A 20,383-nucleotide genomic window follows, 5' to 3' on the forward strand; every position below is an offset into this window, starting at 1 on the left:
AGACAGAATGTGAAAAAAAAAATCCATGAATCTACATGGTAGGATTTGTAAAGAATTTATTCGTAAATCAGGGTGGAAAATAAGTATTTGGTCAATAACAAAAATACAACTCAATACTTTGTAACATAACCTTTGTTGGCAATAACAGAGGTCAAACGTTTACTATAGGTCTTTACCAGGTTTGCACACACAGTAGCTGGTATTTTGGCCCATTCCTCCATGCAGATCTTCTCGAGAGCAGTGATGTTTTGGGGCTGTCGCCGAGCAACATGGACTTTCAACTCCCGCCACAGATTTTCTATGGGGTTGAGGTCTGGAGACTGGCTAGGCCACTCCAGGACTTTCAAATGCTTCTTACGGAGCCACTCCTTTGTTGCCCGGGCGGTGTGTTTTGGATCATTGTCATGTTGGAAGACCCAGCCTCGTTTCATCTTCAAAGTTCTCACTGATGGCAGGAGGTTTTGGCTCAAAATCTCACGATACATGGCCCCATTCATTCTGTCCTTAACACGGATCAGTCGTCCTGTCCCCTTGGCAGAAAAACAGCCCCATAGCATGATGTTTCCACCCCCATGCTTCACAGTAGGTATGGTGTTCTTGGGATGCAACTCAGTATTCTTCTTCCTCCAAACACGATGAGTTGAGTTTATACCAAAAAGTTCTACTTTGGTTTCATCTGACCACATGACATTCTCCCAATCCTCTGCTGTATCATCCATGTGCTCTCTGGCAAACTTCAGACGGGCCTGGACATGCACTGGCTTCAGCAGCGGAACACGTCTGGCACTGCGGGATTTGATTCCCTGCCGTTGTAGTGTGTTACTGATGGTGACCTTTGTTACTTTGGTCCCAGCTCTCTGCAGGTCATTCACCAGGTCCCCCCGTGTGGTTCTGGGATCTTTGCTCACCGTTCTCATGATCATTTTGACCCCACGGGATGAGATCTTGCGTGGAGCCCCAGATCGTGGGAGATTATCAGTGGTCTTGTATGTCTTCCATTTTCTGATGATTGCTCCCACAGTTGATTTTTTCACACCAAGCTGCTTGCCTATTGTAGATTCACTCTTCCCAGTCTGGTGCAGGTCTACAATACTTTTCCTGGTGTCCTTCGAAAGCTCTTTGGTCTTGGCCATGGCGGAGTTTGGAGTCTGACTGTTTGAGGCTGTGGACAGGTGTCTTTTATACAGATGATGAGTTCAAACAGGTGCCATTCATACAGGTAACGAGTGGGGGACAGAAAAGCTTCTTACAGAAGACGTTACAGGTCTGTGAGAGCCAGAGATTTTCCTTGTTTGAGGTGACCAAATACTTATTTTCCACCCTAATTTACAAATAAATTCTTTACAAATCCTACCATGTGAATTCATGGTTTTTTTTTTTTTTCACATTCTGTCTCTCACAGTTGAAGTGTACCTCTGGTGCAAATTACTGACCTCTGTCATCATTTTAAGTGGGGGAACTTGCACAATCGGTGGCTGACTAAATACTTTTTTGCCCCACTGTATCATTCTGGGAGAAGCAGCAGTCTTCTTCAAATCATTTAATTTATCAGTATGTTAACACCGTTTGCACAGCTTGTAAGGGGGTTACAGAGATAATATAATATCATAAAAGTTGTTTATTTGAAGCTGTAAATGACTTGATTGAAAAACAAATGTCCGTTTGCGCAAAGTCTGGGAGCTATAGTTTATTTTTTATGCCTGGAAATGCTATGTACTTAAAGATTTGATAGTATGAGTGTAAATTTGTAACAGGGAGAGGTTTCCTTGCTCTGATATGGAGTTGGAGCAAAAAGCAATGCTGTTTGGCTTTAATAGGGAACTTTTTTTATGGACTTTGAAAAGGACTACAGGAAGATTGATAAGAATAAAAGAAACTGTTAATTAATGGACTTGATGCTTATAAGTTCTCAGTTCCTGTAATGGCCTTTCCAAAAAAAGTTTCTTAGAAGATCATTTCTGTATGAAACGGTGAAACACTTTGGCATTTCTCGCAACATGTTTTCAATATTGGTGTATTAAAAAATAAAACGTTTATGGGTAAATGAAGCATCTTTGTGCACAATTCCTTCATAATAATATCTGTGTGTCACACCTGAATCCTTCCACCTTGTTGTACACTACAGTACACTAAATATGCAAACCTTTATTTTATACATTTCAAAACCAGAGTACTAAACCAGGGGGAATTGTTTAATAGACTGCAAACGTGTTCATAGAGGCACACTTAGAAAGCTCCAGAAGCCAAATCTGGAGCACTTGCCTGGCGGGCTTATTTTATTTAATATATTTTAACACCTAGTTATATTATCAATCCCCTTTAATAAGGACTTCATATTTGCTGTAAGACTCTTTTATAAGCGCTATGATCTGTGATATACTCCTCTGTCACACCAACCTCCTGCATGTCCTCCTTCATTACATCCATGAACCTCTACTGTAGTCTTCCTCCTTTCCTCTGGCCCGACGGTTCCACCTTCAGCATCCTTTGTCCATTGTAACCACTAATCTTCAAACCAACTCAGTCCAAACCAACTCAGCATTGCCTCTAATTTTGTCTCCAAACCACTCAGCCTAATGTGTCCATCCTGGTCTCATCATTCCATTTTGTCAGGGCTGTCATGTCCAAACCATAGATCACAGCAGGTCTCACTACCATCTTATAAACAGTCCTTTTCACTGTTGCTGCTATTCTTCTGTCAGAACTCACCCCTGACACTCATCTCCACCCACTCAACCCTAATTGAAAAAAAATATTCATACTTTTAATGTCAGTATTTCTGATAAGTACCAATCAGAACCAACCACAGCACAGAAACGGCTCTTACTGAAGTCACTGATGACCTGAAGGTCAACAGTGATGTATTATGATTCTTTCACAGAGACATTTCAAGGATCACAATTTAACTTGTTTAACGGGTCAGATTCTTGATTAATTTTCTAGAAACTTTTCAGAAGTGAAAAGAGATAAGATGGAAATATTTGTTGTTACTCCAAAAAGTCAAAGACATAAAATAATTTATCATCTTTTCTCTGAAACACAGTGAACAAGTTATGAAGCTTGGCATTATTTTTTCGACAGTGATCTAAGCTTTGATAATCACTTTAATAATTTAATAAAGTTACCACAACTGCTTTTTGTCACTTGAAAAAATATAAAAAGTTAGGCTCTAATGGGGTTCAGTGCTGACATTCTCCATCACTGAACCCACCCTACTGGAGTGGCTGGGTCCAACGGGCCCAGGGCGCTCTCACTTGACCACCCTCCTCAGGACTGGCTCCAGGGCAGGGGCCCTGGTAACCCCATCTTGGGCACAGTAATTCGTTCTCTTGATTTCTTTACTTCTACAGAGGTCCTCTGAATCACTCTTTGTCTGGCCCTTCATACAGGACTAATTTGCTTTGGGGCAAAAACCCCTCAGCAACATAGCCCCTGGGCTCACTGAGACACACAAACCCCTCCACCACCACAAGATGGTGATTCACTGAGTGGATTTAAGTTAAAAAAAAATAGCTTCCATGTAGTTAAAAGGAATCTGTCAGTCTGGGTGGTTTTTCCATGTCACATGAACACAAAGTTGGGTATGATATTTAATTTGAGGTTCTGAATAAGCCCTAAGTACGGACATTTTCCAGTCCACTTAAATGCACACAGAACATGCACATAGGATGCACATAGGATGCAAATACAGCAGCCTGGTAACGCGGTACTTTGCAGAGGCAAGAAATTTATTATGCAGTTAAATCAACGGTACGGTCACAGTTAACAGTCATGAGGAAGGAAGGACAAACGGACCCCGGGGAGAGCAGTCTGCCTTAGGAGGTTTGTGGCAGGAGGAAGTGGTGAGCTTCAGATGCAGTCTGCCATTTCTTCAGCTCCACAATCAGCTCCACAATCACCGGTTCCTGTTGGCTGGTTATTGAGTCGTGCACCTCAAGTGACTTCTTCTCTTTATCTGCCGAAATCACGCAGGATTACAGAGACGGAAAAAGAAAAGCTCACTGACTAATGATGCAATTTCATTCTTTGCCTTCTTTCTTAATATCCTCTCCTAGACACAGACCACAGCATCTACAGCTGCTCTGACTCTCAAAGTGGTCTAGTGCTTTTATCCTGTCTTATGTATGTCAAAGCCATTTTGTCATGAAGCAGTCTTCTCGCTAACCTTTTGACGATGCTGCATTGTGCTGTCTCCCTTTTGTTTCCTTGTCCTCCTTCTTGTCGTCTTTGATTTTCCTTCCCAAATCCTAAAGATGTACGAAAAAAATAGCCCGGACATGTCAATTTGTTTTTTGTGTCCTTTCCTACAATGCTACTCTTTTGGATGGATTTTCCTATTTTAACCTTTGTCCCATGTAACTCATCCAGAAAACAGCAATAATATCTCAGCAAAACATAAACTCATATGTGCAAACTTGCCTTTTGATGTGTTTGTGTTGCTTCCACCTCAGAGTCTGTGTGCAGCATGCCAAAGTCACAGAGGACTTTAACCTGCTGGCCTCCTCTGACCAGGCTTTGCAGGGGGATGTGCACGGAGCCAAGGATTCGTCTGATCGGGGCATCTTGGACCAGCTCAGATACAGATTTTTTATTTTTGTCTTTAGACTTGGTGAAATCAGATTTAACTGGAGACTAGAAAGAAGAGACCATTGACATTAAATAACTTTCAGTTTATATACAGTCCCATTGAGGCTTTCCAAGCAGTTATTATGTTTCGGTTGATTACAACCCCATTTCTAAAAAAAATTAAAATAAATAAAATAAAACCAGAATCCATAAACCCAAATTTTATCCACCACAGGACACAGAAAGTGTTTAAAGTGAGTGAGTTAATATTTTTATTGGCAGCAACACATCTTTAAAAAGTTGGCACGGGAGCAACAAAAACCTGAAAAAGTAAGTGACTATTACAACTAGGTTTACTGGCAACTGGTCAGTAACATGATTGGATATAATCTTATAGAGGGAAAGTTACACAGAACTTAAATGGGCAGAGGTTCACCAACCTGCAAAAAACTGCATCTATAAATGATTTCAGAATAATCAAATCAACAGATTCAGATAATCTGGAGGAATCTCCTTACGCAAGAGATCGTTGGATCGTCAGGCAGCACTGCATTAAAAACATGTCACAGAAATCCCTGCATGGACTCAGGAACACCTCCAGAAATATTCATCTGAGATCACAGTTCCCTGTACCATCAAGTGCATGTTAAAGGTCTGTTATGCAAAAAAGAAGGTGCCACATATAAACATGAACCTTTTAGTTGTTTTTTAGATTTACTGCTATTTCCCTGACACTTATCTCCACCCACTCCACCGTAACAGAAAAAATGTGCATACCTTTAATCTCTCAGTATTTATGATAAGCACCAAACAGAAACAGCTCTTGGGATTCCCCAAGGGTCACTTTTTGGTCCATTTTGAACTTTTGAACCTTTATATGCTTTCGCCTAGTGTTGCACAAATCACCCCTGACACTCGTCAAAAGCCTGCATCTCTGAAGTAAAGGCACCATCAGCGTTGAAAGGAATATACAGTATGCAATAAAGCATAGCTTCCGACACTGAACCCAGACGTAAAAATCAGAGTATCTGTCCACATCACAAAGTTTCTTCCACGTTCCACAACGGTGCAAGATTTCCCTGAAAATAAGTTCATTATTGTGTCTGCAGTCGGTGAGTTAGGTGATGGCTGTACCTACAGTTCAATGGTATTACATGATACACTCACTTCTTTCTCCCTCCTGCCTTTCTTCTCTTTTCCAGTTTGGTTGGCTTTGGTCAGCGGGACTTCTTCAGAAGCTGCAGGCCATGACAGGACCTAAAACCACAAACTATGAGTTTCGATTCATTTTGCGGCTCACAGTGGCCAACAAATCTTCAGCTCATTGTCTGCTTCAGAAATAAAATTGAATATTTCTGGTGTTCTATGTGCTAAATCTGATAAGGTGCCTTCCTCCCTTATTGCATCTGCGTGTTTGATTTGCTACCAAATGACCCATTTCTCAGGAGGGCTGAGACCCTGAGTACGAGTACACATGCTCGTGACCTGCTCATTGTCTCCTGCTTCTAATATATTTATTTTTAGGTTTAACCAAATAATTTTGGTCAACATGATAAACTGTGACTGTTGTGGAGAGCCTCATCAATAAGCTTACAGAGACAACATTAGTACTGAACAGGCCCAAGGTTATCATCAACTGGAACTCTTTTTAATCAGAGTGCAGCATCAAGTCGATTAAACTCCTGGGATATTGATCAGGTCAGTTTAGTATCAGAGGGTTTTTTTTAAACAGTTTCAGATGCTTTGGTGTTAATGAAATTAACAACAGGTGCACTACAGTGAGAACAATAAGACAACCCCCATAACACGAATGGTTTTACAGGTGGAGGTTGCTGGCAGTAGGATCTGTGTCACTGCTGGTGGTAGGAGGTAACACCTGGACCAGGACTGTCTCAATAGCATGGACGAGATTCCAGGAGACAGACACTTACTCTAGTAGAGCGGGACAGGGCCGTAGAAGGTCCTTAAGCCATCAACAGTACCGGTATCTACCCTAGTGCGCACAGAGGAACAAGATAAGCTCTGCCACAGCTACAAAATGACCTCAGACTTCAACAGACTTCATGAGGGTGGCCTGAGGACAATGTCATTTAGTAGGCGCTGTACTCACTGTCTGGCTCTTAGCTACAGAATACCAGAACTGGCAGGTCCACCACTTTTCACAAATGAGAGCCGGTTCACCCTGAGCACATGTGACAGACATGAAAGGGTCAGGAGAGGCTGAGGTGAACCTTAAGCTGCCTGTAACATCCTTCAGCATGACCGGTTTGGTGGTGACCCAGTGATTGTCTGGGGAGGTATACCCATGGAGGGGTAGTCCATCTAACCAGGTTGCACCTCAGACTGTCCAAGAGTGATACCCTGGTCCAGATCTGGGATTAGATCCACAGGACCTCATCCATCGTCACATTACGTGCATACTAGGGGTGCAACGATACACAAAATTCACGGTTCGGTTCGATACTTTGGTGTCACGGTTCGATATTTTTTCGATACAAAAAAAATGTTCATGCCTTTTTAATTTGTCATTTATTAAAATTATAAATATATATTTTAACTCAAAAGTACAGTTTTTAAATTTAACCCTAACCCTTGTGCGTGGTTTTTATTTTGACAGCGAATGCGCACCTGCGGACCACTTATGTGCAGCCCTGGTTATTTAGCTCGTCATATTGCAGCAACAGAAATTCTTTTGTCCATGAAACCATAAAGCTGCACTTTCTTTTTGCCTTATAGTCTGATTTGTCATAACTTCTCCGTTTTGTGGTAAGCTTTTCTTTGGCTGTCACTTCTTCACCCTGACCTGTCTTATTTGGCTCAGCAGAACTAAAATATATATCCTGCTGCTTTTACACACGGACTCACATAAGCTCAGCGATTCTCTGCGCGATCAACCTCTCACATGTTTAAGCTGCGGGAGATTTCACTTGTCATGTTTGCATAGTAAGCTAACGATTAATAAGACGATGTCAGAGGAATTGGTGCACAAATTATCATCACTCACAGATCAGTGCTGTCGCTCTCTATACACAGTTTGCACGATTGCAAAGTGAAAGCAAAAAACAAGCGCAAATTCAAACGCGATTTCAATATGTCACATATTGACAGTGGCTCACCGATGCCAATGACATAATTACCCAGCTACATTTCTGAAAGAATGCAAAAGCATTGACATATATTTTTCCTTCCTACAATAGCCCGACGGGCAGGGAAAAGATAGATTTTGGTAGCCCGACTGAAAAAATCTCTAGCCCCAGGACGTCGGGCTAGCGATTTTGCGAGCCCTTTATCTGATTGAGTAATCACTCATCTTTGGAAAAGAGAGTTTATTACAGAGAAATGTCTCTTTCCAAAATAAAAGCTATACTATCCGCTTCTTCTGGGTTATATTCTCAGCAGCATAAGGAGAATCATGTGCTAACAGCTGTCTAAATGACTCGGCTAAAGTTAGTAGCATGCTTGTTGTTTTTGTCTTTGCACTAGGATGATGTCGGGGTAAATGTGCAGTCATATTTGTTGTGTTCCCACTAGTGCTTTCAGGTTAATCTCGTTGAAATGACCTTAACGCCACAACACGGCAAATCTCCGTTAACGAGCTACCGCCAATCGCCCCGTGCATGGGGCTAGACGGCCAACACGTTAACGAGCTAACTGCGCTAACACACTAGTTCCCACCCATGTAATTAAGCATTGCATGGCACATCCAACATACTGTTTTACTTTAGTCCATGACTCGCTTACCTTCAGGGTCATACGTCACATGAAAACCAAAATAATTCCAAACGCCAGATCTGAATGAGAGTGGGGGAGGTCCATCTTGCAAGGAGAGCTTAACTTCTGTCTTGCTAGCTTGCCCTGCGCTCTTCCTTCTGACTATGCTGTCTGTGTTGAGCGCTCAGTGGATCTGCGCTCGACAGTGCAGCCTAGGTGGAGTAGTCGAATGCAGATTCACTGAGCGCTCCACACAGACAGCATCGTCAGAAGGAAAGTTGATAAAATAAATTACAAATGTTGTATTGTTCGATACATATGCATACCGAACCGAAAGCACTGTATCGAACAGTTCAATATTGATACGAATATCGTTGCACCCCTAGTGCATACTACCACATGGGGTCATACAGACCATTCTGAGTTGCTGCATTGAAAGTTTGGCAAAACGGACGAGCCTGCAGCATCATTTTTTCCATCCATCCATTTTCTTCCGCTTATCCGGGGCCGGGTCGCAGGGGCAGCAGCCCAAGCAGAGAAGCCCAGACCTCCCTCTCCCCAGCCACCTCATCCAGCTTATCCGGGGGAACACCAAGGCGTTCCCAGGCCAGCCGAGATATATAATCTACCCAGTGTGTCCTGCCCCAGGGCCTCCTCCCGGTGGGACATCCCTGGAAGACCTCGCCCAGGAGGCCTCACCCAGGAGGCATCCTTGTCAGATGCCCGAACCACCTCAGCTGGTTCCGTTCAATGTTGAGGAGCAGCGGCTCAACTCTGAGCCCCTCCCAAATGGCCGAACTTCTCACCCTATCTCTAAGGGAGAGGCCAGCCACCCTTCGGAGGAAGCTCATTTCTGCCGCTTGTATCCACGATCTCGTTCTTTCAGTCACTACTCACAGCTCCTGACCATAGGTGAGGGTAGGGGCGTACATCAACCGGTAAATTGAGAGCTTTGCTTTCACACTCAGCTCTCTCTTCACCACAACAGCCCAGTACAGCGTCCGCATCACTGCAGCCGCTGCACCAATCCGTCTGTCGATCTCTCGCTCCCTTCTCCCATCACTTGTGAACAAGACCCCGAGATACTTAAACTCAGGGTCTCGTCCCTGACCCGGAGTGGGCACTCCACCCTTTTCCAGAAAGTGATCATTTTTTCACTTTGATTTTTGTGTGTCTTTGAATTCAAGATGACCCCAATGAAGCACTTTAACTTCTTCAAAGTGCCTTTGAGTCATTTCAGGTTTCAGTGAAGAACTTTCAGTGAATCAGAAAAATTTGGCTGCAGGCCTGAGCAATCACACACCCTATCAAACCTGACTTTCTGTACCTTTTCTTCCTCTAAGCATAAACGCAGTCCCCGATTGAGGAATTTCTTTAAATCTCCCAGAGCGCTCACAGTGTGGGTTTGCGTGTCACCGAAGTCCATGCTCTCTGACCACGACAGCTTGGACGTGCTGTGCCTTAACACTTCTAAGGAGTAAATAAGAAAAACATACAAAAAAGTCCAGCTTTTGAATTGTTATGACTACACACTGCAGTAAAAGAAAACACACAAGTAAACCAGATATAAACTGGCTGCTCATCAGTGCCTTTGACACCTGATGAAGGCGATAAAAGATCAGGTTCGTCATTTGGTTTCAGGTTATGTAGGCATACAGCTCTTCATCGGCTGATCTGACTGTAGTTTCCTTTAAAGCACTTGTGTAAATTCCACAAACTTTATAAGAGAAAAATTCTCTCATTTGAACAGGACACATCACCAAGTTTAAGAAATCAAAGTGTCTGTACAAAAAGCTGTCACAGTGTCTGCTGTGCTTCATCTGCAGTCAGACGTTTACGTCAAAGACACACAGGTCAGATGAGATAAGTGTTATTACCACATGTGTTGCCACAACTGGGTTTCTCTGAGTTCAGAATGCCGCCATCTTGTTTGGACGTCTGTTTTTCGCCGTTCTCGTTTGATCGTTGGCCTTCAGTCACAGATCTTGTGTCAGATTTTGTCTCAGTGTCAAGTTTCTGTAAAAAAAAAGAAAATCAATTTCAATTTGGAGTAATGGGATAATTTTACTTCTGTGGTACTCTGAGTCCTTTTTCCTCCCAGTTGTGTGCTTAAATTTAGGAAATGATGTGCTCGTTTTCCTTTTTGACTGAAGTGTGTGGCTTGTGTATTGTGTTTTTGTGACGTTAAAGACTTGTTGCTGTCTACAACATAGAAAGTGGAGTTACAATCTCTCCAGCGATTAGAGCATTGTCTGTATGAGATGGTTGTGTGTTAGAATCCTAGTAGATCAGCAGTGTGTGAAATAGTTATTCCCCGTTCTGGTGCTCAGTGTCAACGTCAGCGGGTTGTTTTGAGTTGCTGCTGTGTGACTGGCTAATTAGATTTTTGCATTAACATACAGCTATACCTAATAAAGTGGCTACTGAGTCAATCAGTCAATGGCCACAAAGTCATCAGATCTGACAGATGTGTAGTAGAAAAACAAGCAGTTGCCATTTTAGAAGAATAAATACATTTACATATTAAAGAAGTATAAAAAAAGAAAACTATTAATGCTCCCAAACCTTGTCAGTAAATGCAACATTTTTTTAAACATTACTGCACTGTAAATGTGTCCTATGGCACGTGTGTACTCATGTACTTACCCATGCCGCTTACCCTTACCCTAACCATCAAAAACGAATGCCTAACCCTTACCCTTACCCTAACCATAACCTAATTGTAACCCTGACACTAAAACCACATTTTAAGTCTGAAAAATGCCTTCAAACTTGTGGGGACCAGGATTTTTGGTCCCCACAAAGATGTCTAAACAGGTACACACTCACACACATATGTATATATACTGTATTATAATAACATAAAAATATTACTCATGCCATGTAAAATTAATACTAACAATATTTCTCCTTCACTCTCACTGAACTGTACAAAAAATCTTGTTGCATTTTACTGCATGTAATAGCCGTTACACGATTTTTCTTATTAATTTTTTCTATTTTTAGTTTTCTAATATATAATATCTCAATTTCACATTTGTGCTGCTGTAATAAGTGAATTTCCCCAATGTGGGATTAAATATTATGTCTATGTTTCACCATGACTCGTTCACCTTTTTCTGTAAATGCAAGCAAAACTTTGTTGGCCTGTTAAAGTTAAACAGGGTTTATAACTGTATCTAATGTAATACATTAGATACAGTTGCATTAAAAGATATTTAGAAATTTAAAGCAAATCTTAAGATTGCCGGTAAATTGCTAGATAGATATTTTAGAAGGATTTTGTTGCTGCTTGTTGCTCTTAATTTAGTTACAGCAGTGAAGTAAATACATTAATCACGTGCAACAAAAGAAAGGTGAGGTTAAAAAACCCCACAATAGAATAGAATAGAATAGAATTCAACTTTATTGTCATTGCACATGCACAGGTACAGGGCAACGAAATGCAGTTTGCATCCATCCAGAAGTGCTTTAGTGATATAGATATATTACAATATATATTAGCAATAATATAGATATGTGAGTATATTACAGAAATGGGTCTATTATGGTATGTTATAATGTATGTTGTGAATATTCTATAACTATAAGTATGTACAGGCTGTAGTGAGTACAAGCTATGTACAGGATATGAACAGGATATAAATATGAAAAAACTATACAGAATATGAAATAAATAACTTTACAGAATCTGGGATATACAGCTATACAGAAATGGGAACTATGCAAGTTGTAAACAGTTGTAGGATTAAAGATTATCGAATGTACAGAATGATTATTTACAGAGCTATACAGTAGTGCAGTTAAGATAAGTGAGATATGTGGATAATTTCTACAGAGGCTATATAAAGTGCTATGGCGTCATGTCTGCTTTTGGTTCAAACCTCAATTTGTAGTAAAATTTTAATAAAGAAGAAGAAGAAAGATGTGAAGATGTAGTGTGTAGTAGAGAGATTGCGTAACCAAGGTGGAAACAACAAATGACGAACTTATCAGCGTGTGGGTAGCTTTATCTTTTAACACAGGAAGGAAATATGTTGTTTGACTAAATTGCACTCTTTATTCTGACAATTGTACGTCCAAAGCTTAAATGCTTAAAACCATATTAGAATGAGGCCCAAAACATTTAAAAACATTTAAACTTGTAGCTATGCTAAAAATGTGTGGGAAGGATACGTCACAGAGTGAGCAGGTGTCTGATGCCTCAGGAACTCGTAGGTGATAAAATAGTGGTAGCTGACCACAGGGAAAACGGGAGCTTTGTCATCCACAGTCATCCGAGGATCTGGAATTCCCATCATCCTGCCCACGCTCACTGTGGGTGACGCTATGCCTACTGCCAGGCCTGTGCAAAGTAAAAAGTATTCTGATGTTATGACCTGTAAGCACATGCTCAGTGTGCATTAAAATTATATAGAAATCTGGGGCCCTCGCTCACAGGGCTCATAGGGCAGCTTACACACTCACCACTCATCTTGGCCAAGCCCCTAAAGCGAATCCTCTCCTCCGGGGAAATCCATGAGGTGTCCAGACAGGAAAGCTGCGGGAGGCTGTCCACAGTCAGTCCTGGGTATGAAGATGCAAGCGTGAAAGGATTTCCCTCCAGCAGCAGCGTCCTGAGGCAAGGCAGGGTGCTCAAGCCATTTAGCAGAGCTGGCTGGTCCTGAAACCCACAGTTGCTGAGGTCCAGACACACCAGCTGTGGCCTGAGGACAGACAGAGGTGCTGGCTTTACAGGACAGATGTGTATGAGACAACTTGTGATCCAAATAGATGTTAAAGAAGATGACAGATATCTTATTTCATTCATGCAGCTATTAACTGTGTTTTAACACATCTTCCATCCATCTTCATGGGATGGATAATACTCAGATAGGTTATGATATTTAAACGATGCTCAGTTCGTACTAAGAGGGCCAAAGTGTGCCAATAAAATACCTCACACCACACAGACACACACACACACACACACACACACACACACACACACACACACACACACACACACACACACACACACACACACACACAAACACTGTTTCACTTTAACAGTCAGCCTGAACTGTTGATATGAGGCAGGATGGATCATGTTTTTCACCATGTTTTCATGTTGAATCTGTGTGAATTGTAGCCCCAGTTTCCTGTTCTTAGCTAACAGGTGTGGGACACACTGCGGCCTTTGGCTGCTGTAGCTTATCTCCCTCTCTCAGCTGACAAGCAGCTTTTCGTTTTTCACCCCAATTGAATGTCAGCAGGTTGTTTTGGGTGTGACATAAAAGTCATAAAGAAAAATATAATAATATATAAACACACACACACACACACACACACACACACACACACACACACACACACACACACACACTGGATACTTTCTCTATTTCAACCTGTTCTCTATAACTCATAGAGATGGTTCTGGGAAATCCCTGAAGATCAACAGCTGTCATCCAAACTCACTTAAATCATCCTTCTTCCTCATTCTGATACTCAGTTTCATACATGCCTAAACACACTGTATTGCTACATCGTGAATGGCTAATTAGATATTTGCGCTCATGAGCAGCTGAAATGGTGTGCCTAATAAAGTGGCCAGGGAATGTATATACATAGTGAAACTGAGGAGCACAAAATAGTTTTTCACAGAAACGCAGGAGCCATTACTCCTCATCCCTGAGTGTAATTTCCACCCAGGGTCGCACTGACACGAATCCGTCCGTGTCTAAAATAGTTACAGTTTCTCTAGACCAGGGGTGTCAAACATAAAAAAAGATCAAAAAATTGATCTTTTTTTTTTACACTGGGCTCACAGTAAATATAAATACAGGCTGAGTTTCACCAATTCGACCCACTTAATTAAGTTCAAAATGTATGTGGCACACACTATAAAAGGAGTTTGACATCCCTGATCTAAACACGTCAGTCATATTCAAAATATGCTTTATTTAGTCATGAATTTCAAAGAAATTTATCTGGGAAATCAAAATCAAGTCAACTGCGAACGGCTATGACACAGCATCCTTGTAGGCTGTTATCACAGTTATCGCTAAATGTCAGCTACAGTGTGTGTGCCAGTCATTTAAGATCCAGATGTAATAATCTCATTCTGCATCCACAATGCAAATCTCCTCCCGCGACATCCCAGATTCACTTAAATCGCCTTTAAAATCTCTTTTAAAATTTTGATTTTCTTTTCTTTCTTTTTTCTTTTTTTAAACCTGTTTTTTCCTCCGTCTATGATGTCATGCCTGTTTTTGTTTCCTTCCTTTTTGCTGTTCTGGTTGTTAATGCTGAGGTTTCAGTTGGGATGCAACCAATGACAGTTTCATTGTATGGCACACAAATGACTGATGAGCACTTGTAAAAACCCTTTTGACTAGTTTAAGCCAGTTACTTAAAGTTTCCCGGGCTTGACTGATGTAGCTGCGTTTCCTTCTAATTTTTTCTTATGTGGTGTTTATCAGTTGTGAGCTGCAATCTTTGGGTGTAGCGTAGGCAGCAAAGGGCGGTGTCAGGTTAACCTGCAGGAAACCCATGATGACAGCCAAGACAAGTCCAACTTTTACTGATAAAGTTCACTGCGTAACAGAAACATTGCGTCTGTCTCTCTCACAGAGTTGAGTTTCAAAAATGAACGCCATTCGAAATGTGGGACACCGTCTCAGTGAATGGACCAAGGGGGCCACAGAAGGCACCTGATCAACGTAACTCCAAAAAAGAAATAAAATCAAAGCTGTATGTTTGGTCCTCTAGTGTTTCAAACTATAAACATCAATGCAACTGTGTCTTTTTGAGACAATCTCAGGCTCTAAAATACCCTCAGTCAGTGGTCACACTTGGAAAGTTACCCTTAAAATCACAAACTGTGTGTGCATGTGTACCAACGGGGATCCAGCCGCCCACCAATGGAGATAAAATTCACTGCAAATCATGACGATGCTGTTCTGACTGATCATTTTTGCATTACGATGGTAAATTTCTGCTGGGATTTTCCTGATATGAGCCGGTCATTCATAGGCCGTGATATCATTCGAATGCTGTGGCCTTCACAGCTATCAGGTTGAAGGGGGTTGATCTTGATCTTGAAAAAACTAAAGGTGCACAGAAGCAGCTCACCCGACACTCTATCAAGACACTTCATGAATTTCCATGGTTCACTCAACGTTCAAATCACATTTTTGTAGATTTGTAAAATACTGTGTAAAAGTCTTCTCTATATTTTTGCTTCCAAGGAGCCAAGCTATTTTTTAATTGGTGTTGAGCATTCGTTTTCCAGGCTTTCTAAAGTGTTTTGTTTGTTTTTCACTCGTTTTCAGTCCACTTCTTGTCATTGTCCATTTTCAAAGTAAAGTTTTTGTTGTGTTTTTTGTTTTTGGGGTTTTTTTTGCTTGTTTTTTTGTTTGACCTATGAATAAAATAAAAACACACCACTTGTTCCCATTTTATTAACTGAATTGGTGAAAATGACATAGACTACACCCAACATATAACATAACATAGTTTGGTAGGCATAAAATAGTATTTTTGCACCAATGAGACGATTTCCAACGAGCTACAAGCCAAAAACATGACATTTATGGGCACTGTGTGCAGTGTGTCCTTAAAAAATCTTGAGGGAACTGGACAAGTGGAGGACAAAAGAAGTCCATCCAAAAGCTGCTCAACAAGGCTCCTCTCTCCCCTGTACGAGCCATTATACTCCTGTTTTCACAAGATGTTTAACACTTCCTGTTCTGAAAAATCCTGACGGGTTTGTAGATGTCTGCAGTTCTGGTTAAGTGATGATTAAGAGCAGAAGCCTCAGAGCTCTAACATGAAGCTGTAATACTTCCTTTTGATTGCAACAGACACAGACATCATCAGACCTGTATTCCCCTCTGGTATTATAATTCTGTAAACTGTGAAAGCTCTGTTTTTTCCTCACAGTTTTGTGGGTGAGATGAAAAGATTTTACTCCCAACAGGGTGTGTTTTAGTCTCTGGTGGCCACTTTAGCAGCAAACCAGCTGATATTGCTTCAGTTTGATCAGTGCAAGTATGACACACAGGTGTGAAAGAGAAGTAAATCCACATAAAAGCAACCTGCAATGAAGTAATGTCACCTGCTGACTGATTAGAAAGTACACAATTGCACTTGAAAGCTTGATTTGACCTGGTTTGGTTTTCTTAAAATGCCAGAAAGCTTCCGGTTTGTGTGTATGTGTGTGTGTCTGTGCATGTGTGGTGTGTATTATGAACTAACCACTGTCTTCCAGTAAGATGAGTGACATCATTGTGGGAACCCAGAGTGTTTGAGCCGAGGCCGAGGTACTGCAGGTGGGGAGGAGGAGCACCGCTGGTGAGGCTGTCTAAAGACGACAGCCGGTTTGCACGTAGCTCCAAAATCTTTGAAAGAAACATGGTCAAAATGTGTCACTCACTCATCTCCATGCAGCATCAGCTACACTATGTTCTCTGAACTTTCAGATAAAAGCCTGCTGGGCGTCATCATCATAGATCTGAAAATGAAAAAGAAACAAACAAAATAAACACCAAGGACTGATTGACTTGAGCTGCTGAGCTATAAGTCTGATTGTGCATTAAAGCCCAAAACTTTAAAGCTTCACAGTCCTTGGCATGTATGCGTTATTGTGTGCACGCTGAACGAAAGAGACAAAGAGAGATAAAAGAGTGAAAGAGAGAGGGAACAAAGAGCGAGAACGCGAAAGCAAAAGAGCAAGTGTGACACTGCACACTGGTTGCAGCACTTGTCATCGTCACCTTCTCGTGTTATCTAGGCTGTGGTTGTCAAGAGCATCAGATTCCTCGGTCTTCGCCTGGTGCAGAACTTGAACATCTCAATAGCCAGGATGTCTACTTTCTGCAAAAACTGAGGAAAGCCTACATCCCACCTCCCATCCTCACCACATTCCTACTGAGGGACTATCAAGACCATCCAGAGCAGCTGCATCGGTATATGATAGTGAAACTGCACAAAATCAGATTGAGAGACTGTGTGGCAGAGAGTGAGAACAGCTGAGAAGCTCTTTCCTCCATCACAGAATCTGAATCTGATTCTCACTGCATCTGCAAAGCCAGCAGTGTGGCTGGATTTGCAGATGACTCTACGCACCCCTCGTTCAGGCCGCCACTGCCAGACTGTGCTGGGCTAAGCTCTCAGTGCATCAACACGTTAAAACCACTTTCCCACAGACGCTTGTGTTCAGAATTTACACACAGTCATCATGGGTTTAGTGCTAATTTGAACTGTTATTTTTCCGTGGTTTAAAGTTTTTACAGCACACATGTCTTTAATGACTTTAAAAAACAAGAATTGAGTGCAGAAGTTTGAATTTATTTTGGATTTCGTCTTCACACAGGGTAAACATGTACACAGAGGCTCAGACTTTTACACACACCCCCACTAATATTTGGTTAAACGCCCCTTAGCAAGTTGCACCTGGATGAGACACTATTGGTAGCCTGGCTGGATATTTGACCACTCTTCTTGGCAGAATTGTTCGAGTTCAAACTGGTTGATTTTGCTGGCACAGACCCAACTTTTAACCAGACTTTGGGAAGGTCATTAAGGGAAGTTTAATGTTAGCCTACTGTGTCCATTCCAAAACCAGTTTGTTTGGGATTATTGTCCTGCTGGGACTGCCAAATGTGTCCAACTTTCAACCATGTAGCTGTTGATTTGAGGTGAAGTTGAAAGATTTAGAGGTAGTCCTCCTCCTCCATTATTCTATCCACTTGCATGTGTTGCAATGTGACAATATAAATGGCAGCAAAACAGAGCATGATGCAACCGCCGCCATGCTTGATAGCTGGTACAGTGTTCTCAGATTTGAAAGCTCACCTTGATTCTTCCAAACTCAATAGCTCAGTCTTTGTCTCATCTAACCATAAAACTTTTCTCCAGAGGGCTTTGCAAACTTCATTCAACTGAGCTTAAAGGCTTCAACTAAGGCAGATCTCATGGGTAAATCCGAAAGCAAGGGTGTCGTCTTTGATGATGCAGAAAGGGACAGCTATAGTGTTTTTTGGTGAATCATGAATCACATTTAAATGATAACAATGCTGTCTACACTTAATCTGTTAAGAGCTGCAAATTCAAGCTGAAGCAGGACTGGGACTTGCCTTTAAAGTGCGGGGAAGGTGTACTGTGGGTACTTCTGAGATTTTGTTAGCACTCAGCACCAGCTCCTCCAGCTTTGAGAACTTCAACAGGCCATCGTCAATGGCTGTTACCTGAACACGCAGACAGACAGAAGATAAACCTTTACAAATGTGTAAAAGCATCAAACATTAAATAAATCCGTGCTATGATAAATAGTGGGGTGAGGAGTCATCCGAGGCAAACTGGTAGCTTTGAGCTAATCTGTGGCGAAGAAACATTAGACAAACTGACAGCAGTTTAACATTGGGACAAATATAAAATTCACCCCCAATAACCCTTCATATTACAAAACTCTTTTTCTTTTTCAACTGTTGTTTTTTGAGTTGTATTAAAATTATTACTTTTTATGTTGCATATCACAGTCAGTGAAGATACTCATATGGTTCCTTCTCAATCTGGGGTACAAAATGTTTTATTCTGAATGACTGTGGATCATAGACTGATCAATGACTGTTGCCAAAGGCTATCAGTGAACACAGGTGCACTCCTAATGAGAGGCCTACTCACGTCTCTGTCAACAATACGAAGTGAAGTGAAGTAGTTGTAAATGAAGGGGGCGTGGAGGCGTTCAGGTGTGAGCACAGCCAGCTGTCTGAGAGGCAAAGCTTGAGGGCTCCACATTGCATCATGGCGCCATGGAGAATGAGGGCAGCTCAGCAGATCCAGGAGAGCATCCGTGGACTCCATCTCTGCTCGCTCCGCACTCCCTTTGGTGTTTCTCTGCAGATTGAATCCATGTTTTTAATGTCTTAGACTCTAAAGTATTTATAGACAAGTCAGTGTTTTAGATACTTACCCATGTGCCATTTCCACCGGGAAAGTCATTCAGACATAGGCTGCGAATCAGCTTCTCTATCACAGCAGACAGTGTGCTTGAGCTCATGGCTGACTTAGTCACTGTGTAACTTCATCACATTTAGGCGGATTTACACCACGGTCCCACTGTAGCTAGTGTAGTTCGTGCATTCATGGTCAGTCTTTGGTCTGTCTGTCAGAAGAAAAGGACTTCTGCTCTTTGTTTACAAATGCCTGTAGGGTTGCCTGGCAACACCTGGGGCTCCATGCAGCTACCCTGTGAAACATTAGGAGGGAGTTCGGCATGAATGGCTCTGAAGTCCTCTGTTTTACTAACCATTAAAAATCAAACACATTAACTGAATAAAATGACGGCTGTTCTTCTCTGATGAAGCTTGGTGATTCTTTGTTGTGAGTGATTCTTTGGCCTTACCTGTTGTCTCTGTGGTGAGATGACCTTTGCCTTAGTAGAAAGGATTTGTGTTTGGAAGTGGACAGAAAAGCCGACTGAAGGTCATTCACCTGACGACTTTGCCATACTTCCTAAATCATCACTATTCATCTGTTTTTAATCAATAAATTTTAACTTTTATTCTTTGCCTGTCTTGATTCTTCTTTATTCTTCCTGACTATAGTTTTCCATCATCCCCTGCATGCATGTTGTGGGTTTTTATCTTATTTACACCCAACTACTATTCTGTCTTTCTTTTTTGCTCTCAATAACTGAACTGACTTTCTCCTACAAATTATGGCTCTGCTGCACTAAATGTGGTTGGCTACAACATCTACAGAAGAGAGTGGAGTTGCAAAAGGTGAAGGGATTATGGTTTTTATGGACTAGGGTATTCGCAGTAATGTAATCCAGTGGACAAACTGTATTGAATTAGAACGTATTGGCCTTAATATAGTGTTATTTCCACAAAGGACTTTTACTTTGATAGTTATTTACAGGCCACCCTCATCAAATAATGATTGTATGATAACTTTCTAGCTTTGTTAAATGAATGTAATGCTTTAATAAAGAGGTTATTATAATGGGTATGACTATAACATGACTACTGGACTGAGTGATCATTACCTCACTGGCAAATTAAAGATGTTACTTTTATAGAAAACAAAAGTTATTTGGACTCCTGAAAAAAAAGGAAAAGAA

General features: G+C 41.5%; 1 protein-coding gene across 1 annotated transcript; it reads right to left on the minus strand.

Moving 5' to 3' along the window:
- Positions 1 to 3,719: 3,719 nt before the first annotated feature.
- LOC146562603 (leucine-rich repeat-containing protein 43-like) lies at positions 3,720 to 19,413 on the minus strand. The gene is made up of 12 exons (XM_085293132.1): positions 19,232 to 19,413; positions 18,943 to 19,155; positions 18,396 to 18,506; positions 16,516 to 16,658; positions 12,745 to 12,983; positions 12,459 to 12,622; positions 10,155 to 10,293; positions 9,605 to 9,747; positions 5,734 to 5,823; positions 4,420 to 4,632; positions 4,166 to 4,247; positions 3,720 to 3,955 (listed from the first exon to the last, which is right to left on the minus strand). The coding sequence occupies exons 1-12, from the start codon at positions 19,316 to 19,318 to the stop codon at positions 3,816 to 3,818; spliced, it is 1,764 nt and encodes a 587-aa protein (XP_085149258.1). The 5' UTR covers positions 19,319 to 19,413; the 3' UTR covers positions 3,720 to 3,815.
- Positions 19,414 to 20,383: the final 970 nt, after the last annotated feature.

Source organism: Mchenga conophoros, linkage group LG12 (genome assembly GCF_057382185.1).
Source record: "Mchenga conophoros isolate Kocher_MC1m ecotype Shallow Benthic linkage group LG12, M_conophoros_male_GT1.1, whole genome shotgun sequence".
In the NCBI taxonomy this organism is placed as follows: Eukaryota; Metazoa; Chordata; class Actinopteri; order Cichliformes; family Cichlidae; genus Mchenga; species Mchenga conophoros.